This window comes from Syngnathus typhle, linkage group LG17, assembly GCF_033458585.1.
Source record: "Syngnathus typhle isolate RoL2023-S1 ecotype Sweden linkage group LG17, RoL_Styp_1.0, whole genome shotgun sequence".
NCBI classification, from domain to species: domain Eukaryota; kingdom Metazoa; phylum Chordata; class Actinopteri; order Syngnathiformes; family Syngnathidae; genus Syngnathus; species Syngnathus typhle.
Window position 1 is genome coordinate 10,106,787 of NC_083754.1, and position 26,796 is coordinate 10,133,582.

Here is a 26,796-nt window from a genome sequence, read left to right on the forward strand (position 1 = left end):
AAACTGCTAATTAAACTGTGAATTGAAACTAATAGGAAGAAAACAACTCTCGCTCTTTATATAGCTGACGTGTCTTGCGCATCCGTTCTGTGCATTTTATTTCACAACACTTTGCCTTGTTCCTTTCTTCTCTGCTGTTCACTTCAAACACGCTCCATGCGACCGCAATGCTCTCGTATCAGACGCTTGCTCGATCACCTGCTCGTTTGCTGTCCCGTGCGCGCACGGAGCGCGGTGGTGCGTTTACCGGCAGTCGGAGAAATCAATGCCAACAAAAAAAATTACATCCAGCCTAGTTAAGACCATACCAAAGACTATAAAAATGGGACCCATTGCCTCCCTGCGTGTGTGACGATCATTGGGACTTAAAAAAAAAAAAAAAAAATTTAAAAAAATCATAAAAATTGGGTGCGTATTATACATGGGTACAGGCTTTTTTTCCAGCATCAGCATGCCATTTTTAGGGTGCGTATTATACATGGGCGCGCACTATACACGGAAAAAAACGGTAATAGGAAGAAAACAACTCTCGCTCTTTATATAGCTGACGTGTCTTGCGCATCCGTTCTGCGCATCTGTAATGGCGGCCTCCGTATGACGTCCGGTCCGCGATGGAGATTAAAAAACAAACAATATTTGACAATAACACACTATCAAGGATTGCACCATCGCATCAAACGATGTGTCGTCAATTATGAATTTTACTAAGTGTGTTGGGCAGGATGGCTGAATGCGATGCGCGATTGACAACAAACAAGAAGAAAGGTGATTTCAAGTTTTATTTCGGGGGAGATTTGTCATGTCTCGTCCCCAGTTTTGCTATGTGTCTAGGTTGCCATAGTTTCTGTTCGCGTCGCCCCTCTCTTCCTGTGTCACCTCAATCGATGTAACGTGTTTTGTATTTAAGTCCTGTCCGCCCCTCCTGACGCATGACTGCACTGCAACCTACAGCGACAACCGTATAGTGAAGTTTGCTGACGACACGACTCTGGTGGGTCTCATCACCAAGGGAGACGAGACTCAATACAGGCTGGAGGTTGACCTCCTGACCACGTGGTGCGGGGACAACAACCTCCTGCTGAACGTCGACAAGACCAAGGAGATTGTTGTGGACTTCCGGAAGGGTCACACCCAACACCTGCCGCTGACCATCGACGGTGCTGTGATGGAGAGAGTGAGCAGCGCCAGGTTCCTGGGGGTGCACATCAGTGAGGATCTCTCCTGGTCCACCAACACCACATCACTGACAAAGAAAGCCCAGCGCCGGCTGTACTTCCTGCGGAAACTCAGGCGAGCGAGCGCCCCTCCTGCCGTCATGACTACATTTTACCGCGGCACCATTGAGAGCGTCCTCTCCAGCTGTATTGCTGTTTGGGGTGGCGGCTGCACTGACTACAACTTGAAGGCCCTGCAGCGCATAGTGTACACGGCTTGGTAAGATCATTGGTGCTTCGCTCCCCTCCTTGAAGGACATTTACGCCTCCCATCTCACCCGCAAGGCGACCACGATTGTGAGTGATGTGAGTCACCCCGCTCACTCTTTGTTCGAGCTTCTGCCCTCTGGGAAGAGGTACAGAAGCCTGCGCTCCCGCACCACCAGACTCTCAAACAGCTTCATACTCCAGGCTGTCAGGCAGGCTGTCAGGATCCTGAACTCGCTTCCCCGTTCTGCGTAGCGTCCCGTACTTTTACTGTCTGTATGCACACTGGCTTTTATTCGTTGTGTTATCTATTTATTTATTATTTATTGTTACTCTTATTATTTATTGTTTGTGCCTTCTTGTTTTTTATATTGCGTCGTTTACTTGTATGTCTATCGTGTAATATGTCTTGTCACCGTGGGATAGGGAAAAAGTAATTTCGATCTCTTTGTGTGTCTCGGCATGTGAAGATGTTGACAATAAAGCAGACTTTGACTTTGACTTTTTGACATCCTCGGGGACGAGAAAAGACAGTGAGAAGTGGAGGAACTCACAATTGTGAAGATGTTGACAATAAAGCAGACTTTTACTTTTTGACTTTGATAGAACAATCCACCAATCCAAAATAAAATCAACTCAAAAATCTACTGGCAAATTAATCTGAATTTTCTCTTTGTTTTTAAATTTGAAGAACTCAATCGCTCAGATTTAGTTTGCATATAGAAGTTTGTATAATTTTATAACACCACCAATCAATTATTTCTATTAAATGTAGCATTGCAATGTCTTAAATTCACAATTTTGTTTCTTCCATTTCCTGAAAGCATGTTCTGTTGTTTTTCTTTCAAATTTCTCATGAGGGCTCGACACTTAACATGCACTAGTGTGGATCAATTTCTGCTCGCAAACACATTTCTCTCTTTTCCTCTCATTTTTATCTTTCCAAATTGCTTCTGTTCTGCGGTGCAAATTGGATATACCACAGTATAGCAAATTTCTTTACACTAAAGGTTTAGCCAATCTTCATCATTTTAACACATGCACAGCTCTTGCGTGCGTAAGGTAGGTCCCAGCACCAATGATTCGTCACAGGCTGGCCATTTCCTGTGGTCGATCATGAGCTGGTCCCTCCCACGCACACGAGGACAGCACATTCTAATCTTTCATTTATCTTCTAGAAGCAAGTTGCATTTAATTACCACTTTATTTGCAAATTTTAACGTTAGTGTTACCACACAATTTGATCTCTGGTAATTTGTCGTCGGGGATACAAACAGCATTGTCATACTTCTTGTATGGACAGGAGCGCTAATAATCCAAAGAATGTTCCAATAATCCAGTGCTTCTCAAGGGGGCGCGGTGCTATACCTGGGGGGGCGCGTGTGACCCTGGGGAACAGGCTTTTTTTTGGCAGTACTAGAATAAAGTGTAATTGCGCATTTACTACAGTAGGCGGCAGTGGCGCTCTCATTGTTACTTCTGTCACGTTTGCGACACTGCAACATTTTACAATTTACAAGACAACAGGTTTGCCTTGGTTAGCAGTGTTGAATCAACAGAAAGCTCCGACTGCGTCCCGTCTATAGCCTCCGTTATTCAACATAACCACCAACATGAAAAAGTTTTTAACAGGGATGAAAAGAAAATCGGAGAGAAACAAAGATAATGAAACAAAAGAAAGTCAGGCGAAAGCTAAGACGAGGAAATACGACGAAGCGTATTTAGCGCTTGGCTTCAGTGTGAGTACAGTTGGAGAAGAGGAAAGACCGATGTGTGCTGTGTCTAAAAATGCTCGCAGCGGACAGCATGAAGCCAAATAAATTGGCGCGTCACTTAAATACGTTACACCCCGATGACGCCGATAAGCCACTTGAGTTTTTTCAGCGAAAACGTGCTGAATATGGCCAGCAGTCATGCCGTTTTGTGAAGGCTACTTCAGTAAACCATCGAGCGCTGTTAGCATCATATAAGGTGGCGTACCAAATCGTGCAGTGCAAAAAGCCCCACACCATAGCAGAGGAGCTAATACTGCCTGCAGCATTAGACATGGTCTCTGTCATGCTGGACGACGCCAGTGCAGCAAAACTAAAAACTATCCCTCTGTCCAATGACACTGTCGCCAGACGTATAGATGACATCGCTAACGATCTTCAAGAACAGCTGGTAGAGAAACTCAAAGACAAACGTTTTGCCTTACAGTTTGATGAAGCAACTGACAGCAACAAAGACTGTCTGTTTATTGCTTATGTACGTTTTGACTTGTCAAACTCCCTGTGTGAGGATCTACTTCTTTGTAAATATGTCCGAGACAGAGCCACAGCTGAAGAGCTCTTCAAAATTCTGGACTCCTTTTTGACTGAGAATGGGCTAAAGTGGGAGAACTGCATTGGTGTTTGCAGTGATGGTGCACAAACCATGGCACCGAAGAGAAAAGGACTTCGGGCACTCATCAAGACAGCCTCAACTCATGCTGAGTGGACACACTGTATTATACACAGAGAAGCACTTGCAACCAGGCAACTTTCCCCTGAATTAAGTGAGGTTATGACTGACATCATAGGTGTAGTCAATTTTATAAAGACCAGACCACTAAAAACAAGAGTCTTCTCTGCCATCTGTGAGGAGATGGGAGCTGAACATCAAGCTGTGCTCTATCACAGTGAAGCAAGGTGGTTGTCACGAGGAAAAGTCTTGTCCCGAGTTTTTGAGCTCAGAGAGCAAATAAGAGTGTTTTTGGAGCAGGAGCACAAGTATGAAGTGGCAGAAAAATGTTGTGATGAGAAGTTCCTGGGAAAACTGGCCTACCTGAGTGACATATTTGAAAAGCTAAATGAACTGAATCTGCAGCTTCAGGGGAAAGATAAACACCTCCCTCAGGTCACAGACAAGATTAGTTCTTTCACCCGAAAGCTTGCAATGTGGGGCAGGCAACTTGATGAAGGAAACATCGATTCATTTGAGAACCTGCATGAATTTGTGGACACCAATGACTATGATGCTACCTCAGTGATTCCACATATTAAGCAGCACATTTCTTCACTGTTGGAATTCTTTAAAAAGTACTTCCCTGAAAACAGTTCCCAGTATGACTGGGTGAGAGACCCTTTCAGTGCACCAGCTCCAACTGGTTTCAGCTCTGCAGAAGAGGAGCAGTTCATTGACATGACGTCTGACTCCACATTGAGCCTGAGGTTTACATCACAGACACTCAGTGCATTCTGGCTGAGTGTAGAGAGGCAGTATCCACTCTTAGGGGAGAAAGCTATGAGCATTCTGCTTCCTTTTGCAACATCTTACCTTTGTGGTTCTCTGCTGTTGCTGCACTGAAGACAAAGTACAGGTCCCAGCTAAACATTGAGCAGGAGCTGAGTTGCACTATCATGCTTCGAACCTCGCTTCGAAAAGCTGTGCACTGCAAAACGTGCTCATTGTAGCCATTAAACATGACTTCCTCCTCATTTTGATGAAAAAAAGAAAGAAAAAAAGAGCACAAATTGTTTAATTCACCTTGTTTTGTAGGTTCAAGTGTTTTATATATTGTGCTCCTGAGTTAATGTTGCTGAACTGAATATAAATACCGTTTTTTTCCATGTATAATGCGCCCCCATGTATAATACGCACCCTAAAAATGGCATGTTGATGCTGGAAAAAAGCCTGTACCCATGTATAATACGCACCCACACTTTGACTCCTACTTAAGTCCGTGAACGTAAAATTATTTCAGAAAAAAGATCAGCTTTGGGAACAACCGGATGTTATTCTGCCGGTCAGTATCACTGCGCATGCGCTAGCATACTCAATAGCGAAGAAGAGTTTCGGATTTGTGTAGGGTACATTGTGACAGCAAACGAGCAGGTGATCTAGCAAGCGTCTGATATGAGAGCATTGTGTTCGTAAGGAGCGTGTTTGAAGTGAACAGCAGAGAAGAAAGCGCATCTGTAATGGCGGCCTCCGTATGATATCCGGATTTAAAAAAAAAAAGAAAAGAAAAATCTTTTTTTTTGTACCCATGTATAATGCGCACCCCAGATTTTAGGACAATTTTTTTTTTTTTAGTTTTTGTAATTTATTAGTTATTATAATTATTAAATACTATTTATTGATTTGATTTAATTTTGCAATGGTGCAATTAGTTGGTCAAACATGTTTACAGTTTAAACAAGGTTTTATTTATTCTTAATTTCAGGCATTGATGCACTTAAAATCTTTTCTGTTGCAGACTTAAAACACGATTTGATTGTTATTCTTTGTAAGTTTGACCATATGTCTTTCTTTTTTTCTTTAATGTTAATAAGGATAAAATGTTATGCAGAGATAGATAGTCACGGTGGGGAGTGGGGGGCGCGAATAGTTTTCTTCTTGCTAGGGGAGGCGTAACAGAAAATAATTGAGAAGCACTGCAATAATCCGACAATGACATGTTTTGCTGTCATATGGGCATCTATTCTTTCTTTCTCTGTATTAGCATGAGGGGTCAAAGGAGAGGAAGCTTGTCATGGTGTAAATGTGACTTTTCCTCTGCCTCTTCCTCTGCCCTTGACTGGCACCGCTTTTTTTTTCTTTTTTCTAAAACACTCTCTTGACCAGTGTCCACGTTTTCCACAGTAACAACAGTTGTCAGAATCTGATGGGGGTTTTGAATTATATGGTGGCCTTCGGCCTTGTTGGTCTCTAACTCTTCCTCTCCCCTTTGGGAACTTTGGAAGAAGATCGTTGTATCTTCATTTAGATCAGGGGTGTCCAAACTACGGCCCGCGGGCCAACTGCAGCCCGCGGACCAGTTTTTATTGGCCCGCAGCAAATTCTGAAAACATAATTGAATATGGCCCGCACAAGAAGCTTGAGCTCACTTCTCAGTTTCAACACTAGATGGAGCTCGCCACACAAATGAAATCAAGCGAAGAAAAACTTTTACCGCAAGTCCCCAGATATAGCTGCCGTATATATATATAATATTTAATTTTTTACGCGTTTCATAGCTCGGACAAACCAAAGCCGTATCTCATAGTTCGGACAAACCAAAGCCGTATCAGCGCTTTTTTTTTTTCTTTTTCTTTAACATAGTGTCCCCTGGTTCGCTGCACTGCCGGGTCCCGTCAATCCACCTCTGTCAGACGAAGGCAGACTTAAGATGCTGGCCCAGCGAAGAAGTTCTCTTCCCAGGACTTTCTTTTCCAGGTCCTCCTAATGGACGCTGGCTTGTCGACAATGCAGCACGTCCTCCTCCGTCAGCCAGATGGCGGGTATGAGGGTCCCGGGTTTCGGCACCAAAATGTTAGAGTGGTGGTTATTTTGCAAGAACCACATGGGAGACAATTAAGTCTTTTCGGGCACCTGCAGACGGAGAGTCCATTCGTCACTGTGCGTACAGCAATGATCGAATGACGTCTGACTCTGGCCTCCCACAAGAGCAACAAAGAGAAACAGGGTGGGGGTGAGAGTAGACTGGATACAGAACAGAGAGCTCTTGACCTCTAGTCAAAACATAGCAAGGGAATGTTTTACGACGTTGTGTAGGATGGGACAAGCTAGGTTATTTATTACTGGTTACGCACCAACATAAGCATAAGACTAATGTAGCTATCTTATTTATTACTGGTTACATACATTCCAACATAATCATACGATCAAGATAGTTTGGAAAACCCTGACAGTCTCCATTCAGAAAAGGCAACGTTCAAGGTTCTTTGGTCAGCTTATATTCAGTTGCACAGGCTGGTGTGGGGCGAGTTTGATGGGTGATGAGTCATTGGGGTGGGGCAAGTTTGCAGTAGAGTTTGATTCAATGGGAGTGGGTGCTGATTATGGGCGATTCGGTGTGTGTGGGGGCTGTTGTCTCCCATCCCGTCTTTTCGGCCTTGGCGATCATCTTTGGCAGAGTCCTTGGCCGACTCCCTCTGGCACCTGCCTGCCTTTATCTCCAAGTGACCTTCCTGTAAACATTCTCCTCCATCCTTGCACATATACTGTCGCACCTCATCCATTCGTCATTCTTTCAATTTTGTCATTTTGTACAAAATTATGTGAGCTTTTTGGCTGTGACGTCATTAATCTATTAATGTTCCCTGACTATGCAAAGTTTGTTCTTTTGATACTCCATGTCTTTGCTTACGTAATTATATTCTTAGTTTAATCATGCTTCCAACCAGGGCTGTGGACTCGGTCAGATTTTGGCTCCGAGTCCGGCCTCTTGACCACGAGTCCGAGTCCGGCTGTCCATTTTTTTCTGTTAATTCATGTGACATTCAAGTTTTAATCATTAATTACACCATTATAGCTCAGACATTTATCTAAACCAGTGCTTCTCAAATAGTGGGGCGCGCCCCCCTTGGGGGGCGCGGTGCTATTCCTGGGGGGGCGCGTGTGACCCTGGGGAACAGGCTTTTTTTTTGGCAGTACTAGAATAAAGTGTAATTGCGCGTTTACTACAGCAGGGGGCAGTGGCGCTCTCATTGTTACTTCTGTCACGTTTGCGACAGTGCAACATTTTACGACTTACAAGACAAGTTAGGATAGTCACGGTGGGGAGGGGGGGCGTGAATAGTTTTCCTCTTGCTAGGGGGGGCGTAACAGAAAATAATTGAGAAGCACTGATCTAAACACAAATAATTAGTGACGACCCCACAACTATCGAAACACATCAATGATATAAGATGGGTGACATAATCGTCCTTGACATTGGTACATAATGTAAACATTAGCCTAAGTGCAACTCAACGTGGCCACGTTGATCGTAACTTACGCTCCTTTTCCCCCCCAAATCTAGAGGCAAAACATTGTTCTCCCGCTGCTCCCGGGTTCTTCCATCTTGGCTGCGCGCGGGGCATTGTGGGTCTTGTACGTACACGCACGCAGGCAGGCAGGTGCGGGCGCGCACGCAACTACTAAATTTGTCTTCATAACAAGCAAGCAGGGCTGTGGACAGTATTCCTACGCGCATTCTCAGCAGCATGATGAAAATAAAATTGAACGTATTTTTTTTATTGTCGGAGTCGGTGGACTCGGTCAAAATCAGCACCAAGTCGGGCAAAAATGACCGAGTCCGACCGAGTCCACAGCCCTGCCTCCAACCATATATTTTCTTTGTTAGGCATAATATTTCCCTCTGTGCAGAGCGTTCAGTCGTAATCGAAAAGCTCGCGTCTCGCATTAGGCGACATATGACGTTTAGTCAAAACACATAGTCAAAACACAAGATATAATCAAGTACTGAACGGTCAAGACAACTATGGCCGTGTCCATGATTTAGAGAAAAATCATCAGGCATGCATTACACAGTTCCTTAAGGGTCATTAAGCTATTTAGGCAATATATCAAAAAACATTTATTTCAATGTGCTCAGAAATATATATCAGATCATAAAGTCGTAAAAAACCTTTGTCATTACCACCTATCAAAAATATCTAGTTATTGGTGTGTAAGTATAATTATATGCTTAAAATGTTTATTTTATTTATTTAATATGTGAATATACTTTTCTGTTTATGTACTTTATTCAATGAGGTTTGAGCATATCTGTTTTTGTAGCTAGGCAGGACTTTTTGTATTTCGACCCCATTCCTTCATTAGCCATCACTTTGCTACGAAGCATGCTAACTACGCTAGGAGTCAACACATGAACGAGCGGTTACAAAGGTTGACAGCTAATTTGAAGACTCAGCAAAACGTTTTTCACCGACAAACTGCGGATAAAAAGTCTAGTACAGGGGCAAGTTTATGATGCATCATCTATTTTCCACTACCGTTTTTTTTCCATGTATAATACGCAAAATTTAACTAATTTATTGTCCTAAAATCCGGGGTGCGCATTATGCATGGCAATTCTTTTTGAAAAAAATCTCCCTCGAAATAAAACTTGAAATCACCTTTCTTCTTGTTTGTTGTCAATCGCGCATCGCATTCAGCCATCCTGCCCAACACTTAGTCAGTAAAATTCATAATTGATGACACATCGTTTGATGCGATGGTGCAATCCTTGATGGTGTGTTGTTGTCAAATATTGTTTGTTTTTTAATCTCCATCGCAGACCAGATATCATACGGTGGCCGCCATGACAGTATGCGCAGAACGGATGTGTAAAATACGTCAATCGCGCATCGCATTCAGCCATCCTGCCCATCACAGTCAGTAAAATTCATAATTGACGACACCGTTTGATGCGATGATGCAATCCTTGATGGTGTGTTATTTTCAAATATTGTTTGTTTTTTAATCTCCATCGCAGACCCCATATATCATATGGAGGCCGCCATTACAGTATGCGCAGAACGGATGCGCAAGACACGTCAGCTATATAAAGAGCGAGAGTTCAGTTTTCTTCATATTAGTTTTAATTCACAGTTTAATTAGCAGTTTCATCCATCCATCCATCTTCTTCCGCTTATCCGGGGTCGGGTCGCGGGGGCAGCAGCTTCAGGAGGAGCTTCCCTCTCCCCAGCCACTTCATCTAGCTCATCCCGGGGGATCCCAAGGCGTTCCCAGGCCAGCTGAGAGACATAGTCTCTCCAGCGGGTCCTGGGTCGTCCCCGGGTCTCCTACCGGTGGGACATGCCCGGAACACCTCCCCAGGGAGGCGTCCAGGAGGCATCCTGATGAGATGCCCGAGCCACCTCATCTGGCTCCTCTCAACGTGGAGGAGCAGCGACTCTACTCCGTGTCTCTCCCGCATGACCGAACTTCTCACCCTATCTCTAAGGGAGAGCCCAGACATCCTCATTTCGGCCGCTTGTATCCGGGATCTCGTTCTTTCGGTCACGACCCATAGCTCGTGACCATAGGTGAGGGTAGGAGCGTAAATCAACCGGTAAATTGAGAGCTTTTCCTTTTGGCTCAGCTCTCTCTTTACCACGACGGACCGGTATAGATTCCGCATTACTGCCGACGCTGCACCGATCCGTCTGTCGATCTCACGCTCCATCCTCCTCTCACTCGTGAACAAGACCCCAAGATACTTAAACCCCTCCACTTGAGGCAGGATCTCATCCCCGATCCGGAGAGGGCATTCCACCCTTTTCCGATCGAGGACCATGGACTCGGATTTGGAGGTGCTGACCCTCATCCCGACCGCTTCACACTTGGCTGCGAACCGCTCCAGTGAGAGCTGAAGATCACGGCCTGAAGAAGTCAACAGCACCACGTCGTCTGCAAAAAGCAGAGACGCGATGCTGAGGTCCCCAAACTGGACACCCTCAACGCTTCGGCTGCGCCTAGAACTTCTGTCCATAAAAATTATGAACAGAATCGGTGACAAAGGGCAGCCTTGGCGGAGTCCAACCCTCACTGGGAACAAATCCGACCTACTGCCGGAAATGCGGACCAAACTCTGGCATCGGTGATACAGGGACCGGAACCGCCCTTATCAGTTGGCTCAGTACCCCGTATTCCCGAAGCACCCCCCACAGAACCTCCCGAGGGACACGGTCGAACGTCTTCTCCAAGTCCACAAAACACATGTGGACTAGTTGGGCGACCTCCCATGAACCCTCAAGGATCCTGCTGAGGGTGAAGAGCTGGTCCACTGTTCCACGGCCAGGACGAAAGCCACACTGTTCCTCCTGAATCCGAGGTTCGACCTCCCGACGGACCCTCCTCTCCAGCACCCCTGAATAGACCATACCAGGGAGGCTGAGGAGTGTAATTCCCCTGTAATTGGAACACGCCCTCCGGTCCTCCTTCTTAAAGAGGGGAACCACCACCCCAGTCTGCCAATCCAGAGGCACTGTCCCCGATGTCCACGCAATGTTGTAGAGATCTGTCAGCCATGACAGCCCCACAACATCCAGAGCACTTAAGAAATCCGGGCGGATCTCATCCACCCCCGGGGCCTTGCGACCGAGGAGTCTCCGGAGACGGCGGATGTTGGACCAGAATTTCCTCAAAGCCGTCCGGAAGTCATTCTCCATGGCCTCGCCAAACTCCTCCCACGTCCGGGTTTTTGCCTCAGCAACCGCCAAAGCCGCGTTCCGCTTGGCCATCCGGTACCTGTCAGCTGCCTCCGGAGTCCCGCAGGCCAAAACGGCCCGATAGGACTCCTTCTTCAGCTTGACGGCATCCTTTACCGCCGGTATCCACCAGCGGGTTCGGGGATTGCCGGCACGACAGGCACCAATGACCTTACGGCAACAGCTCCGGTCGGCCGCCTCGACAATGGAGGTGCGGAACAAGGTCCACTCCGACTCAATCTCCCCCGCCTCCCCCGGGACGTGGGAAAATCTCTGCCGGAGGTGGGAGTTGAAGCTCTTCCTGACAGGGGATTCCGCCAGACGTTCCCAGCAGACCCTCACAGAGCGTTTGGGTCTGCCAGGTCGGAATGGCATCTTCCCCCACCATTGGAGCCAACCCACCACCAGGTGGTGATCAGTTGACAGCTTCGCCCCTCTCTTCGCCCGAGTGTCCAAAACATGCGGCCGCAAATCCGATGACACGACTACAAAGTCGATCATCGAACTGCGGCCTAGGGTGTCCTGGTGCCAAGTGCAAACATGGACACCCTTATGTTTGAACATGGTGTTCATTATATAAAATCCGTGTCGAGCACAGAAATCTAATAATAAAACACCGCTCGGGTTCAGATCGGGAGGGCCGTTCCTTCCAATCACGCCCCTCCAGGTCTCACTGTCATTGCCCACGTGAGCATTGAAGTCACGCAGTAGAACGATGGAGTCCCCAGAAGGAGCGCTCTCCAGCACTTCCTCCAGGGACTCCAAGAAGGGTGGGTACTCTGAGCTGCCATTTGGTGCATAGACACAAACAACAGTCAGGACCTGTCCCCCCCACCCGAAGGCGGAGGGAGGCTAAATAATAATAATAAATAATTATTATATATATTATATATATTATTATAATAAATAATTGTGATAAATAACTGGAACATCACTCAAATATTGGTGATCCCGTTGAGAGTCTGACATATTTCTTCGCTATCGAGTTTGCTACTGCATGCGCAGTGATACTGACCGGCAGAATAACATCCGGTTGTTCCCAAAGATGATCTTTTTTCTGAAATAATTTTACGTTTACGGACTTAAGTAGGAGTCAAAATTTGGGTGCGTATTATACATGGGTACAGGCTTTTTTCCAGCATCGACATGCCATTTTTAGGGTGAGTACTATACATGGGGGCGTATTATACATGGGAAAAAAACGGTAATCTTAACTTTTAAAATTTTTTAGGCTGACTTTATGGAAGTGTTTCCCGTTTCCTCACCTCTGTCACTAGGTGTTTGTGAGTTAAAGCTGTGCTCTGATTTTCAATAAATCTGTTCGTGTTGCCTTTTTGATTTCTTTGTTAGTCATTTCTATATTGGTACTTTATTTAGATATATTCTTTCACTGATTCTTCAAGATAATGTATTTGGTCAGAATGTTTGCCGTTTGATGTGATTTCACCTCATTAGATAAACATCTTTCATGAGTCTGACCTGCAGGCACTGAAGTGATGGAAACTGTTATTCATAATAACAGTGTCTTATTTAATGAGAATCACTGATAGTAGTTCTTTGGTGAAATATTTGTTTTAATGCTGTTAATAAATGCATTTGTTTTCAAAAAGCATTTTTTGAATATCCATGTTTTACTTCCCTACTAAAGGCCAAAATCATTTATGCCAGGGGTGTCAAAGTCATTTTTTTCACGGGCCGCATTGTAGTCATAGCTTCTTTCGGAGGGCCATTATGACTGTCAACCCAAATCTATGTATGAGCACCTTATATTATATACAGTCAAAGCTACAAATCAAACTGACAAATTACTCGTTTTCAAATCAGATGAGTAAAAACTGGTCAAATATTTTAAAAAAATATGATTAAAAGTGAAGACATTTTGCAATTCTAGTAATAACACACATTTGATGCACAATTTGTCTTCGCGGGCCACATAAAATGATGTGGTGGGCCGTATCTGGCCCCCGGGCCTTGAGTTTGACACCTGTGATCTATGCAATGACCTTTACATGTCGTTTATATTACTTCACACAAACACTAGATCCATCTGCTCCTGGTTCAGCCCCCCTGTTAAAATTTAGAAGCCAATTCGGCCCGCAAGTCAAAATGTTTGTCCACCTTACTTGTTATGTTAGCAACTTATTTGTGAACGATAGACACATGGAGACACCGGAGTGGCAATTCTATTGACAATGTACTGTACATGTATTATGTTTGAGGCAGTCGAACAAAATCCCGAATGATTTCGAACTCCCCCCACCCTGGTCATTTTTCTAGGTCTCAGAAATAGGACATGTTGGGGAAAAAGAGGACGTCTGGTCACCTTACTGAAGGACAAGTTGCCGCATTCGAGATTAGTTGTCGTGTCCGTAATGTGTTGTGACGATGTCAGACGTCGTCAGCATGTGGAATGTAACAGCCCATCGTCTTTCGGGCGTTTTTATTAGGTGGTTTGTTGTCCTACTTATTGAGCGATTAGTTTGCAAAAATGTCAGTCAGTCATAAAAGCGACATCCAAAGTGCTTACTTGTGCCTGCTACGTGTTTATTGTTTTGTTGTCTTTCTCTAGGCCAAGTATTTAGCACAAGTCATCGTGATGGGGGTTCAGGTGGTCGGCCGTGCTTTCGCTCGAGCTCTACGGCAAGAATATGCAGGTAAGCTTCGTCTTTGACATATTTGTGCCACTTTAAACACAGTTTTTGTTTTGTATATCGATTTCTCCTTTGAAATAGTAACTCAAAACCCCAATAAACCCCCCTCTGTGTTGGTCACGTTTTTGACACCATCTCACACACCATCCTCTTCAGTGGACTCTCCTGCTTTAGCATTAAATTCCCCAACCAATACCCCGCCTTTCACTGGTCAGATCCACCCTGACATATCGCGGATGTTCCCCATGGGTGTTCCCCGTCATTGGGCCTCTTTTCCATTCATGACGTCACCTGTTTTACATTTACGATATTTTATGCAAATGTGGCATTCTTTTCCACTGCTTTGTGGAAGAGACCCAGCTCTAGATTTCTTGTAAATCAAAGTCAAGGCCTCCTCCTAATATCTGTCAAGACAAGTGTGTATGCACACTTGCTCCATTTTTTTCTCCTCTTATTTATTGGGTTATTTGTTTATTTATTATTTATTCATCACTCTTATTTATTATTTGTGCCTTCTTGTTTTTATTTTGTGTCGTTTACTTGTATGTCTATCGTGCGCTGTGTCTCGTCACCGTGGGATAGAGGAAACGTAATTTCGGTTTCTTTGTGTGTCTTGACATGTGAAGAGATTGACAATAAAGCAGACTTTGACTTTGAGTTTAAATGGCTGAAAACTAGAGTCGGAATTCGAATTCTCCTCAGCTGCACCAAAACAAGGTTACCAGCCTCGTGAGTGACATAGTGAGCTTGAACCCCAAGCTTTGAGGCAGATGTACCAATCAAGCTGTGCTTCAGTGCTGCCCCGGATTGTGCTAAAGTGGTTTCTAAAAGAAATACTAATCCCCTAGTTGTTATGAAAATGGCATGCCTCTCCTTCTTTGCAGCGAGTCAAGCGGCAGCACGAGCACGAAGCAGTGCTGGTCAGCATTCTGCCGCCGCCACCGGCATCTCCGGGATGAGTTTACAAGAAGCTCAGCAGATCCTCAACGTCTCCAAGCTCGAGCCAGAAGAAATCCAGAAGGTCAGGAAAAAAAGTGACACTAACGGGATCTGTAATGTCAACGTTTGGACACAGCAAGCCAAATAATGCTTAACCTGCATTTTCCTTTCACTTACAACTTGCCCTGCACCCAAGTGCCACTTTTTGAAATGTATTCAACGCATTCAACCACCTTTGGGAAGATTAAAAAAGATAAATGAATCCTATCCGTTTCTTAGTATTGAATCTCTCTCACGCTGCCAATTATTTGTTTGCTTTCCGTTCCAGAACTACGAGCATCTCTTCAAAGTCAATGACAAGTCTATGGGCGGTTCATTTTACCTACAATCAAAAGTAAGTCTACTTGAGACACTTTTCTCTGTTCCTGTGGTGAGCCGCAAGTTCGCAAATGCAAACATGACAACGTGTAATGTTTGGGAAAGCTGAAGCAATACTTGAAGACCAATCAGTAGGAATAACTCCCTCGGTCCAAAGCGACCCCCCCCCCCCCCCCCCATCTAATTGTATTTGCGAGCGTCCTTAGTGTCAGTCCATTTTGACTTTCTGTCTCTGTGCAGGTGGTGCGGGCTAAAGAGCGTCTGGACGAGGAACTAAATATCAAAGCGCAACAACAAAAGCATCAATCGCAGCACAGCATGGAAACTTGAAGTACAAAAGAGCAACCATGACCCCCCCCACCCCCCGTTTCCTCTGTAAATTATACCCCAGTAAATGTCAGCCTTTCTCTACCGCTCCTCTCATTGGTTTGAAGTCCTCGGCGGCCGCTGTTCACCAAAAGTGTTAAATTAGACAGCCATTTTGATTTGTTGTTGTTGACGGGCGGGCGAGTCTTTTAGTACACGGCAGCCTTTTCACAGAGTCATCCATGCCTTGATTTAATCTCGGATCGATTACCGTCATGCAATTTACTTTGGAGGCAGCCAGTCTTTTCTCAGACATCTCCGGTTTGTTCAAATGGCTGATGCTCATCTAGAGGGAGTGCGTAACTTCTCTTCTGCCCTCCTGCCACGAGAGCAGCGGTGGCCAACCCGCTGCTCGCGAGCCGCATGCGGCTCTTTGGCTGGTTTCATGCGGCTCTTTTACGTTCATATCAACATTTGTGTTTATTTTTCGTGCGTATTTGCTTCGCTTGAGTTCAATATGGTATTTTGGTCAAACGCGCATGCGCGTGAGGTGAAATCCCGCAAAGGAGGAGGGACAAATAGAGCGATTGGTTTTGCTGGCTTTTTAATGAATGGCGAATGTGACTACGGGGGCCCATTAGGTCCAGACGCCAAAATGGCAAGGAAAAAATGCACAGCTAAACGAATAAATGATGATGAACACAGGACGTTTTTAAACAGAGTTAAAGTTGTTTTTTGTTGAACGCTATGATGGCAAGCCATTCTGCCTGATATGTCGGACGTCATTGGCGCATTTAAAAGCTTCAAATAGTCAGCGCCACTTCAGCTCACTTCATGCCAATATCGATAAGGACTTTGCGAAAGGGACTGAATTTCGCAAGCACAAGTTTGGAGACTTTGAAAAGTCAGACAGAAAAATAGGTAGTTTTTCAAAAAAATTACGAAGCACTCAGAGACTGTCACACTTGCATTGTTTCAACTGGCTTGGAACATTGCACGGGCTAAAAAGCCATACAATGAAGTGGAGTTCGTTAAAATATGCCTCAGTGATGTTATTGAAATCTTGTCTCCTGAAAACGACAAACTAAAACGAATGGTCTGTAAGTGAAAACACGTATTATGTTTTTATTTGTGGAATTTGTTGAACTGAGAGTTTGTCTGTGTGAGACAATGCACACAATGTTCATTGTTGAAAATGTGGTCTTTGGTCTGTGGTTTTAGTACTGTAGGAGTCAATTTGTCATTATGTTAGTGCGTGACATAATAATGTCACACAATAAATTTGGCTGAGCAGTGTGTGTGGGTGTGGGGGGGGGTTCATGTGTGCTCATGTGTATGATGTGGCTCTTTGCGATGACACAGTAAAAAATGTGGCTCTTAGTCTCTGACTGGTTGGCACTAGAGGGAACGCATAACTGCGCTTCTGGCCTCCTGCCACTAGAGGGAACGCATACCGTTTTTTTCCATGTATAATGCGCAAAATTTAACTAATTTATTGTCCTAAAATCTGGGGTGCGCATTATACATGGGTACAATTTTTTTAAATTTTTTATTTTATTTTTTGGTAAGAAAATCATGGTACAACAATTTTTGAAGAAAATCTTGTCACGGAGTGTGGAAAGGAGCAGGGCGACCAAGTGCAGCTTGGACCAGGGTTCATTGGAGGAACTCAAAACACAGACTTGGTAAACTCACATAACTCTCTAACAAAACCAACAATAGGACTGACCGACAAAGACGTGGAATAAAAAGACAGGGTGACATTACCAAAGATAGGAACAGAAACCTGTGTTATTGTCAAATATTGTTTGTTTTTTAATCTCCATCGCGGACTGGACGTCATACGGGGGCAGTATCACTGCGCATGGGCACTATAGATCCGATGCGAATAGTCCTCTTCTTGACTGACAATAAATGTGATAGTTTAATACAATCAGCAAATAACAAAATGTGTATTACAGGTAATATTTTATTTCACAACACTTTGCCTTGTTCCTTTTGTCTCTGCTGTTCACTTCAAACACGCTCCATACGAACGCAATGCTCTCGTATCAGACGCTTGCTCGATCATCTGCTCGTTTGCTGTCACAATGTACCCTACACAAATCTAAAACATTTGTTGCGGCTCCGAGTCAAGACGAGGGGCAAGTTTTGGTTTCCAAGGGTGTTTCTATTTCTCTTCAACTTCTCTCCCATACAGAGCCGCCTTTTTCACGTGTCCGCACGTCACTTTTCATTTTAAACAAACTGATCGCGGTGGTGCCTTTACGGGCAGTCGGAGAAATCAACGCCAACAAAAAAAATACATCCAGCCTAGTTAAGACCATACCAAATACTATAAAAATGGGACCCATTGCCTCCATGCTTGGCACTCAGCATTAAGGGTTGGAATTGGGGGGTTAGATCACCAAATGATTACCGAGCGCGGCGCCGCTGCTGCTCACTGCTCCCCTCTCCCCCAGGGGATGGATCAAAATCACACAGGGATGGGTCAAATGCAGAGGACAAATTTCACCACACCCAGATGCGTGTGTGACGATCATTGGGACTTAAAAAAAAAAAAAAATTGGGGTGTGTCAGGGTTTTCCAAACTATCTTGATCTGTGATTTATGTTGGAATGTATGTAACCGGTAATAAATAACTTAGCTTGTCCCATCCTACACAATGTCGTAAAACATCCCCTGCTCTGCTAATCTAGAGGTCAACAGCTTTAACTTGTTTATTCAGTCCACTGTCACCCCCACCCTTTTTCTCTTAATAAAGATGCTCTTGTGGGAAGCGAGAGTCAGACTTCATTCGACCATCGCTGTAAGCACAGCGACGAGTGAACTCTCCTCTCCTAGTCTAAAACGACTACCGTTTTTTTCCGTGTATAGTGCGCAAAATTTAACTAATTTATTGTCCTAAAATCTGGGGTGCGCATTATACATGGGTACAAAAAAGTTTAATTTTTTTTTTTTTAAAGAAAGTCATGGTACAACAAAACCAACAACAGGATTGACCGACAAAGTCGTGGAACAAAAAGACAGGGTGACATTATCAAAGACAGGAACAGAAACCACATCATGACAGTAACACATGCAATGATCCGACGGTGAGCGAGGGGCAGACAGGACTTAAATACAAAACACGCTACATCGATTGAGGTGACACAGGAAGAGAGGGGCGACGCGAAGAGAAACTATGGCAACCTAGACACATAACAAAACTGGGGACGAGACATGACAAATCTCCCCCGAAATAAAACTTGAAATCACCTTTCTTCTTGTTTGTTGTCAATCGCGCATCGCATTCAGCCATCCTGCCCAACACACTTAGTAAAATTCATAATTGACGACACATCGTTTGATGCGATGGTGCAATCCTTGATAGTGTGTTATTGTCAAATATTGTTTGTTTTTTAATCTCCATCGCGGACCGGACGTCATACGGAGGCCGCCATTACAGATGCGCAGAACGGATGCGCAAGACACGTCAACTATATAAAGAGCGAGAGTTGTTTTCTTCCTATTAGTTTCAATTCACAGTTTATTTAGCAGTTTCAATCAGCAAATAACAAAATGCGTATTACATGTAATATTTTATTTCACAACACTTTGCCTTGTTCCTTTCGTCTCTGCTGTTCACTTCAAACACGCTCCATACGACCGCAATGCTCTCGTATCAGACGCTTGCTCGATCACCTGCTCGTTTGCTGTCTGTCACAATGTACCATACACAAATCCGAAACATTCGTTGCGGCTCCAAGTCACGACGAGGGGCAAGTTTTGGTTTCCAAGGGTGTTTTTATTCCTCTTCAACGTCTCTCCCATACAGAGCGGCCTTTTTCACGTCGGCAGGCCTTTTTCACGTCGGCAGGCCTTTTTCACGTCGGCAGGCCTTTTTCACATGCGCGCACGGAGAGCGGTGGTGCGTTTATGGGCAGTCGGAGAAATCAACGCCAACAAAAAAAATTACATCCAGCCTAGTTAAGACCATACCAAAGACTATAAAAATGGGACCCATTGCCTCCCTGCGTGTGTGACGATCATTGGGACTTAAAAAAAAAATAAAAATAAATAAATAAATAAATAATTTTTAAAAATTCATAAAAATTGGGTGCGTATTATACATGGGTACAGGCTTTTTTCCAGCATCAGCATGCCATTTTTAGGGTGCGTATTATACATGGGGGCGCATTATACACGGAAAAAAACGGTAACTTGTCTCCGAGTGGTTCTTGCAAAATAAGTTAGAGTGAGCACCACTCTAACATATTGGTGCCGAAACCCGGGACCCTCATACCCGCCATCTGGCTGACGGAGGAAAATGTGCTGCATTGTCGACAAGCCAGCGTCCATTAGGAGGACCTGGAAAAGAAAGTTCTGGGAAGAGAACTTCTTCGCTGGGCCAGCATCTTAAGTCTGCCTTCGTCTGACAGAGGTGGATTGACGGGACCCGGCAGTGCAAAGAACCAGGAGACACGTAAGTTAAAGAAAAAAACACGCTGATACGGCTTTGGTTTGTCCGAGCTATGAGGTACGGCTTTGGTTTGTCCAAGCTATGAGATACGGCTTTGATTTGTTCGAGCTATGAAACGCGTCAAAAATTAAAGGTGCACGAGATATACGGCTTTGGTTTGTCCGAGCTATGAGAATTACGGCTTTGGTTTTTCCAAGCTAAGAAACAGCTGGGATTCTTGTCCCAGTTAAAGGAACAGGCTAAGAAAAAACAGAGCTTATTTTTCTTAATTGAAGAAGGGCGTAGACTCTTTTTTTTGTTGTTTGTCCGTTGTTCCAAGCTGTTTGGATGAAAGTTGTGTGGTTGAGTGTGACTGGTACGATAAATTGACTAAGAAGCAGTTCTAGCATTGATCGACGGCAATAACACAGTAATTTGTTGGAAGGTCAATTTAAACCTGTATTGAGAATCCTCAAAGAAAAAAAAAAAGAGGTGGAAAAAAAAAACATTGGAAAAACTAAAATTAAGATGGGGAATAAATAAATCTCTAGCTCTTGAAGGAGATGAATTCATGGCGAGTAGATTTCTTGATTGTATGTAATACATGCTGAAGTGGAAAAAGCAAAGAGAGAGAGTTGAATTGTGCTAGACTGTGGTTGAAAGCTTCACAAGAGAGAAAAGAATAAATCCAAAAGACAAAAGACAGAAAGTTGAAAAGTGCTGCGACTATGTTTGTCAGGCCGGAAGACATTGAGGACACAGTGCGCAGGCGCACTGTCCCGGCCACGGCTCCAGCCGCAGCTCAAGCAGAAGAGCAAGAGAGGCACTCCGCTCGTGTGCAAAACTTGTATAAAACAACTATGCAGTGGGACAGGCATGCCGAAAAAGTGATCCAAAAAGGCAAAAGTTCTGATGTATTTCATCTAGATGATAATGATCTAAATGAAGATACAACGATCTTCTTCCAAAGTTCCCAAAGGGGAGAGGAAGGGGAGATTATTCTTGCAAAATAACCACCACTCTAACATTTTGGTGCCGAAATTCCGGACCCTCATACCCGCCATCTGGCTGATGGAGGAGGACGTGCTGCATTGTCGACAAAACAGCGTCCATTAGGAGGACCTGGAAAAGAAAGTCCTGGGAAGAGAACTTCTTCGCTGGGCCAGCATCTTAAGTCTGCCTTCGTCTGACAGAGGTGGATTGACGGAACCCGGCAGTGCAGCGAACCAGGGGACACTTAAAGAAAAAAAAAAAAGCACTGATACGGCTTTGGTTTGTCCGAGCTATGAGATACGGCTTTGGTTTGTCCGAGCTATGAAACGCGTAAAAAATTAAAAGTGCACGAGATATACGGCTTTGGTATATATATATATATATATATATATATATATATATATATATATATATATATATATATATATATATATATATATATATATATATATATATACCGTTTTTTCCATGTATAGTGCGCCCCCATGTATAGTACGCACCCCTAACAATGGCATGCTGATGCTGGAAAAAAGCTTGTACCCATGTATAATACGCACCCAATTTTTATGAATTTTTTTTATTTATTTTTTTAATATATATATATTTTTTTTTTTTTTTAAGTCCCAAAGATCGTCACACACGCAGGGAGGCAATGGGTCCCATTTTTAAAGTCTTTGGTATGGTCTTAACTAGGCTGGATGTCATTTTTTTTGTTGGCGTTGATTTCTCCGACTGCCCCTAAACGCACCACCGCGCTCCGTGCGCACACGGCGGCTCTGTATGGGAGAGACGTTGAAGAGGAATAAAAACACCCTTGGAAACCAAAACTTGCCCCTCGTCGTGACTCGGAGCCGCAACAAATGTTTCGGATTTGTGTAGGGTACATTGTGACAGACGGCAAACTAGCAGGTGATCGAGCGAGCGTCTGATACAAGAGCATTGCGGTCGTATGGAGCGTGTTTGAAATGAACAGCAGAGACGAAAGGAACAAGGCAAAGTGTTGTGAAATAAAATATTACCTGTAATACGCATTTTGTTATTTGCTGATTGAAACTGCTAATTAAACTGTGAATTGAAACTAATAGGTGGAGAACTGAACTCTCGCTCTTTATATAGCTGACGTGTCTTGCGCAACCGTTCTGCGCATCTGTAATGGCGGCCTCCGTATGACGTCCGGTCCGCGATGGAGATTAAAAACAAACAATATTTGACAATAACACACCATCGAGGATTGCACCATCGCATCAAACGATGTGTCGTCAATTATGAATTTTACTAAGTGTGTTGGGCAGGATGGCTGAATGCGATGCGCGATTGACAACAAACAAGGAGAAAGGTGAGTTTTATTTCGGGGGAGATTTGTCATGTCTCGTCCCCAGTTTTGCTATGTGTCTAGGTTGCCATAGTTTCTGTTCGTGTCACCCCGCTCTTCCTGTGTCACCTCAATCGATGTAACGTGTTTTGTATTTAAGTCCTGTCTGCCCCTCGCTCACCGTTGGATCATTGCATGTGTTACTGTCATTCTGTTCCTGTCTTTGGTAATGTCACCCTGTCTTTTTGTTCCACGACTTTGTCGGTCAGTCCTGTTGTTGGTTTTGTTGTACCATGACTTTATTTAAAAAAAAAAAAAAAAAATTTAAAAAAGAAAAATTTAATTTTTTTTTTCTTTGTACCCATGTATAATACGCACCCCAGATTTTAGGACAATAAATTAGTAAAATATTGCGCACTATACACGGAAAAAAACGGTATATATATATATATCATATATATATATATATCATACTGTGTCATACTGTGGTAAATTTCTATTCTGGTATCATGCAATGTATATCTCACTAGTAAGCCCAAGTGTGACCGGGTCATGTTTCGGGTCAGGTTCGTGCGGGATTATTTGGGCCTTGGTCCATGGTCTCATTGGCACAAGACATCTGGTTCCCATTAACAACTGACAAGATACGCACCCGAGTGAGGAAGGGGAGGCTAACTCATAAATAACGAGGGGATATTGGGAGTAGTCTGTTGGTCCCTTCTTTAAGACCCTTCCTGGTGTAGATAGGTTCGCAAAAAGAGAGATTTAGAGGTTCAAAAGAAAGACAGTTAAAAGAAAATAACATTTTTGATTTGAACAATTGCAGGCTGATAGGAGCATGAGAAAGAAGAGCTAAGAAGCGGGATCCAATTTGGTCAGGGAGATTGGAAATTCACAGCACCATATTCTAAGTAACATTTGTGAGCAAGCATGACACAGGTAATAAGGTTTGAGAGATCAAGACGTAGATCAGGGCTAGATGTGGAACGCAGACCTCTGAGTTAATTTTGAATAATGTTACTGAAGACACAATGTACTGTCCCGTTAAATTGTTACTATAGACGAAACGTAGCTCGAAAATAGGATGAGTTACAGGACTTACAATATAAAGACGAGATTGCTGTTACTAGGAGAATTTGAAGTTTGGTAAACAAACGTTACTAGCGAATTGATGGCAGCAGCTACATTTGGTTACAAGTTTGATGTCCCAGTCTGTCACTCTCAGTGCCAGGATCCCTGAAACTCGATCCCGAGACTCTGCCTGCAGCCGTGGACGTCTACAAAACGGTGCCTGGCTTTGAGGCACCTTTGACCTTTGGCGAGGACAAAGAAAGACTATTGTGCTTGGAGGGGGGCAAGTACACTCCGAAGGAAAGACGACATCCTCGGGGACGAGAAAAGACAGTGAGAAGCGGAGGAACTCACAATGTTGAAAATGGACTCATTTGAACAATGGACTCATTCGAGAGTGATGGATGGGTTGGCTCTGAAGCAACAACAAAAGAACACCAACTTGCAGCAGAAGACACATGGACATGAAGTGGCCGACAGCCAAATCGCACTCCTTGCTGTGGCGTGGCTAAAACTGGTGGGGCTTGGGTCAAAGTGGACAGGAGCTTCATTGTGCACTGAGTTTGACAGAACTGAGGAGATTTGTTAAAAAAAATAATAATAATTAAATAATGCGTAAAGCTACAGAGAAAGGCATCATAATCTGAGACTGAACAGATTTGAATAGGACAAATAGGCTAAAACGGTAGGAAACAAGAACGACATCTGATATTTTAGCTCGTCAGGCTTAAGAAGTAGAGGTCGAGTTACGTATATAAATTTTAGAATAGGACATTTGGACTAAAGTGAATTCAGTCAAGAGGAAGCTAGGTTGCTCAATGTACCTACTCAATAAAATAGTAAGTTCGTTGCACCACAGTGGAGTTTGGGTGGTCAGAAGGTTGGATACGTTCAATTTTTGACTTTCACACAATCATGCATAGGAGTCGCACAAGGCGACAGTTAACAAGACTGACTGCAATAGGGGTCACTTACGACTGCACCAACATGGAAAAGTAGAAGCAAGGGAGTTGAGTAAGGGATTATATGCTAAACAGTCCGCTATACAGTTACCAATAGGAGGTTCTATCAAAAGAAGCTACATGAGAGATGTGTAGAATCCCTTTGTCTGTGTTCTGTGTTCTGTGTTCGTGCGTAATCTCTGTAAAGTTGTAAGGCTGTTGTCGTTTGTCTGAGCCTTGGGTGCGCGCTCGCCGCTCGGTGTGTGCGTTTACCTGTGTGGGTGCGAATGTGTTAGGAAGAAGACGGCATGGATAAGGGAATCTCCTTTAAGACAGGAGGCAATAAATGGGAAAGCCCCTGTTATGAACGGTCTTTGGTTAGGAGGAATCATTAGGAAGTGCTCAAACTCTTCTTTCAAACACTCCTATCTGCCTCGTTAAAAAGGGCATTACAATTGACTACAAGAGTTGCAAAGGGCAGATGAAGAACAGTCCTTCGCAGATTATATGATCAGGTCCCTCAAAACTGAAAGATATGTCCAATGCAAATTTACTGCCGCCTGATCTTTCCTCCTCACAGGTCGACAACCCCATCAATCCAGGAGACTGGGTCTACATCAGGGTCATCAAAGGAAAGAACTGGGCCAGCCATGGTGGGAGGGACCATTCCAAGTCTTGCTGACTACCCCCACCGCAGTGAAGATCGCTTAATGACCCAGCTGGATTCACCTTAGCCACTGCAAGCTACAAGGAGTGCTGGACCCCTCGTTTCGGGAAGGTGGCGAAGTCTGCGAACAACGATCCCAACTCCGCTAGGCGGGGGTATGTCTCGGTGTTCCTGTCATCTTGGTAGCAACGGGGCTCCGCATGACAGGTGGATCCTCTGCTGCGTTGTGGTTGGAGCATGCTATGGTCTATGGACACATCTGAACAGACAAAGTGATAATGTTGACCGTGGAAAACGATGGTCACACGATGAGAACTTTGAGGACTGGTCATGAGACCCCAGAAACCCATACGAAACCAACGCTTGGTACCGGTATGTGAAGGTCACTGTGAGAGCGCACACACAGGTGGGATGTTATGTGTGTGTTCAAAAACTCCCCTTGCTCCACACAAGTTCACTTGGAGGCCAAAGCAATGAATGTCACTGAAGCGAAATGTATGGCATCCATGAGAGGGGTTGGATATCAACACTGTGCTGTCACAGTCAGTGACGCTACCCCTACCGCCCTGGACTCGCAGGAATGAATCTGTGATCAAACTCTTTTGGATTAATCCCAATGTGACTGTTGGAGGACGACAGATGCCACAAGTGGCCTAAACCAGGACGCTACCTGGAATGGACTACACGTGTTTACTCCAAGAAAACAAGACCCACGAATGCATTCACCACAACTGCTCTCCAGGAGGGAACTGGATGGGAGCTTTGGACATCACCGCTGTGTGCCAGGTTGGGAGAGCCATTTCAAGGCGTAAGGGCTCTCCTGCCAACATGGCTGTACCATTGGACGGGACCTACTTCATTCGGAACGGATCGTGGCTTTATTTATATTTTTTATTGATAGCATTCTGGTCGCCTAAGGCAGAGGGACCGTATGAGACTTTTCCTGCATATTAACATCGGCCAGCAGGTTTTTAGATCACACAATAAGTTTGAATTGGAGTATTGAGGGAAAACCTCATCTTCACTGGAAGTTGTTGCTATCATTGGTTGTTGTTTTTGTCGTGTTTCACCCTACACGTTCCCCGACCCGTCCGCTGTCGTCTCAGTTTTTTATTGATCTTTTTTGTTATTGTTTTTATTATTTTTACTATTCTTCTTTTTATTTTCTTCCTTGTGTTTGGTTGATCGGGTTCACATAATCATGATAAAACAGGAGGGATATGTCAGGGTTTTCCAAACTATCTTGATCTGTGATTATGTTGGAATGTATGTAACCGGTAATAAATAACTTAGCTTGTCCCATCCTACACAATGTCTTAAAACATCCCCTGCTCTGCTAATCTAGAGGTCAGCAGCTTTAACTTGTTTATTCAGTCCACTGTCACCCCCACCCTTTTTCTCTTAATAAAGATGCTCTTGTGGGAAGCGAGAGTCAGACTTCATTCGACCATCGCTGTAAGCACAGCGACGAGTGAACGCCTGCAGGTGTCTAAAACGACTAACTTGTCTCCGAGTGGTTCTTGCAAAATAAGTTAGAGTGAGCACCACTCTAACAGGGTGCGTATTATACATGGGTACAGGCTTTTTTCCAGCATCGACATGCCATTTTTAGGGTGCGTATTATACATGGGGGCGCATTATACATGGGAAAAAACGCTAATTGCTCTTCTGACTTCCCATCACTAGAGGGAGCGCATAACTGCTCTTCTGGTGCCCTTCCACTAGAGCAGGGGTC

At 44.2% G+C, this 26,796-nt stretch overlaps 1 protein-coding gene across 2 annotated transcripts in view; it reads left to right on the top strand.

Moving 5' to 3' along the window:
- The window catches only part of pam16 (presequence translocase associated motor 16), a 29,664-nt gene extending 12,048 nt beyond the window's left edge, over positions 1-17,616 (top strand). Inside the window, exons 2-5 of one of the 2 annotated variants that reach the window (XM_061303617.1) lie at positions 13,932-14,016; positions 14,898-15,034; positions 15,281-15,346; positions 15,571-17,616. In XM_061303617.1, the coding sequence (XP_061159601.1) occupies positions 13,932-14,016; positions 14,898-15,034; positions 15,281-15,346; positions 15,571-15,660 (378 nt within the window). In that variant the 3' untranslated portion in view covers positions 15,661-17,616. The other variant, XM_061303616.1, reaches the window with a different exon arrangement.
- The last annotated feature ends 9,180 nt before the right edge of the window (positions 17,617-26,796 follow it).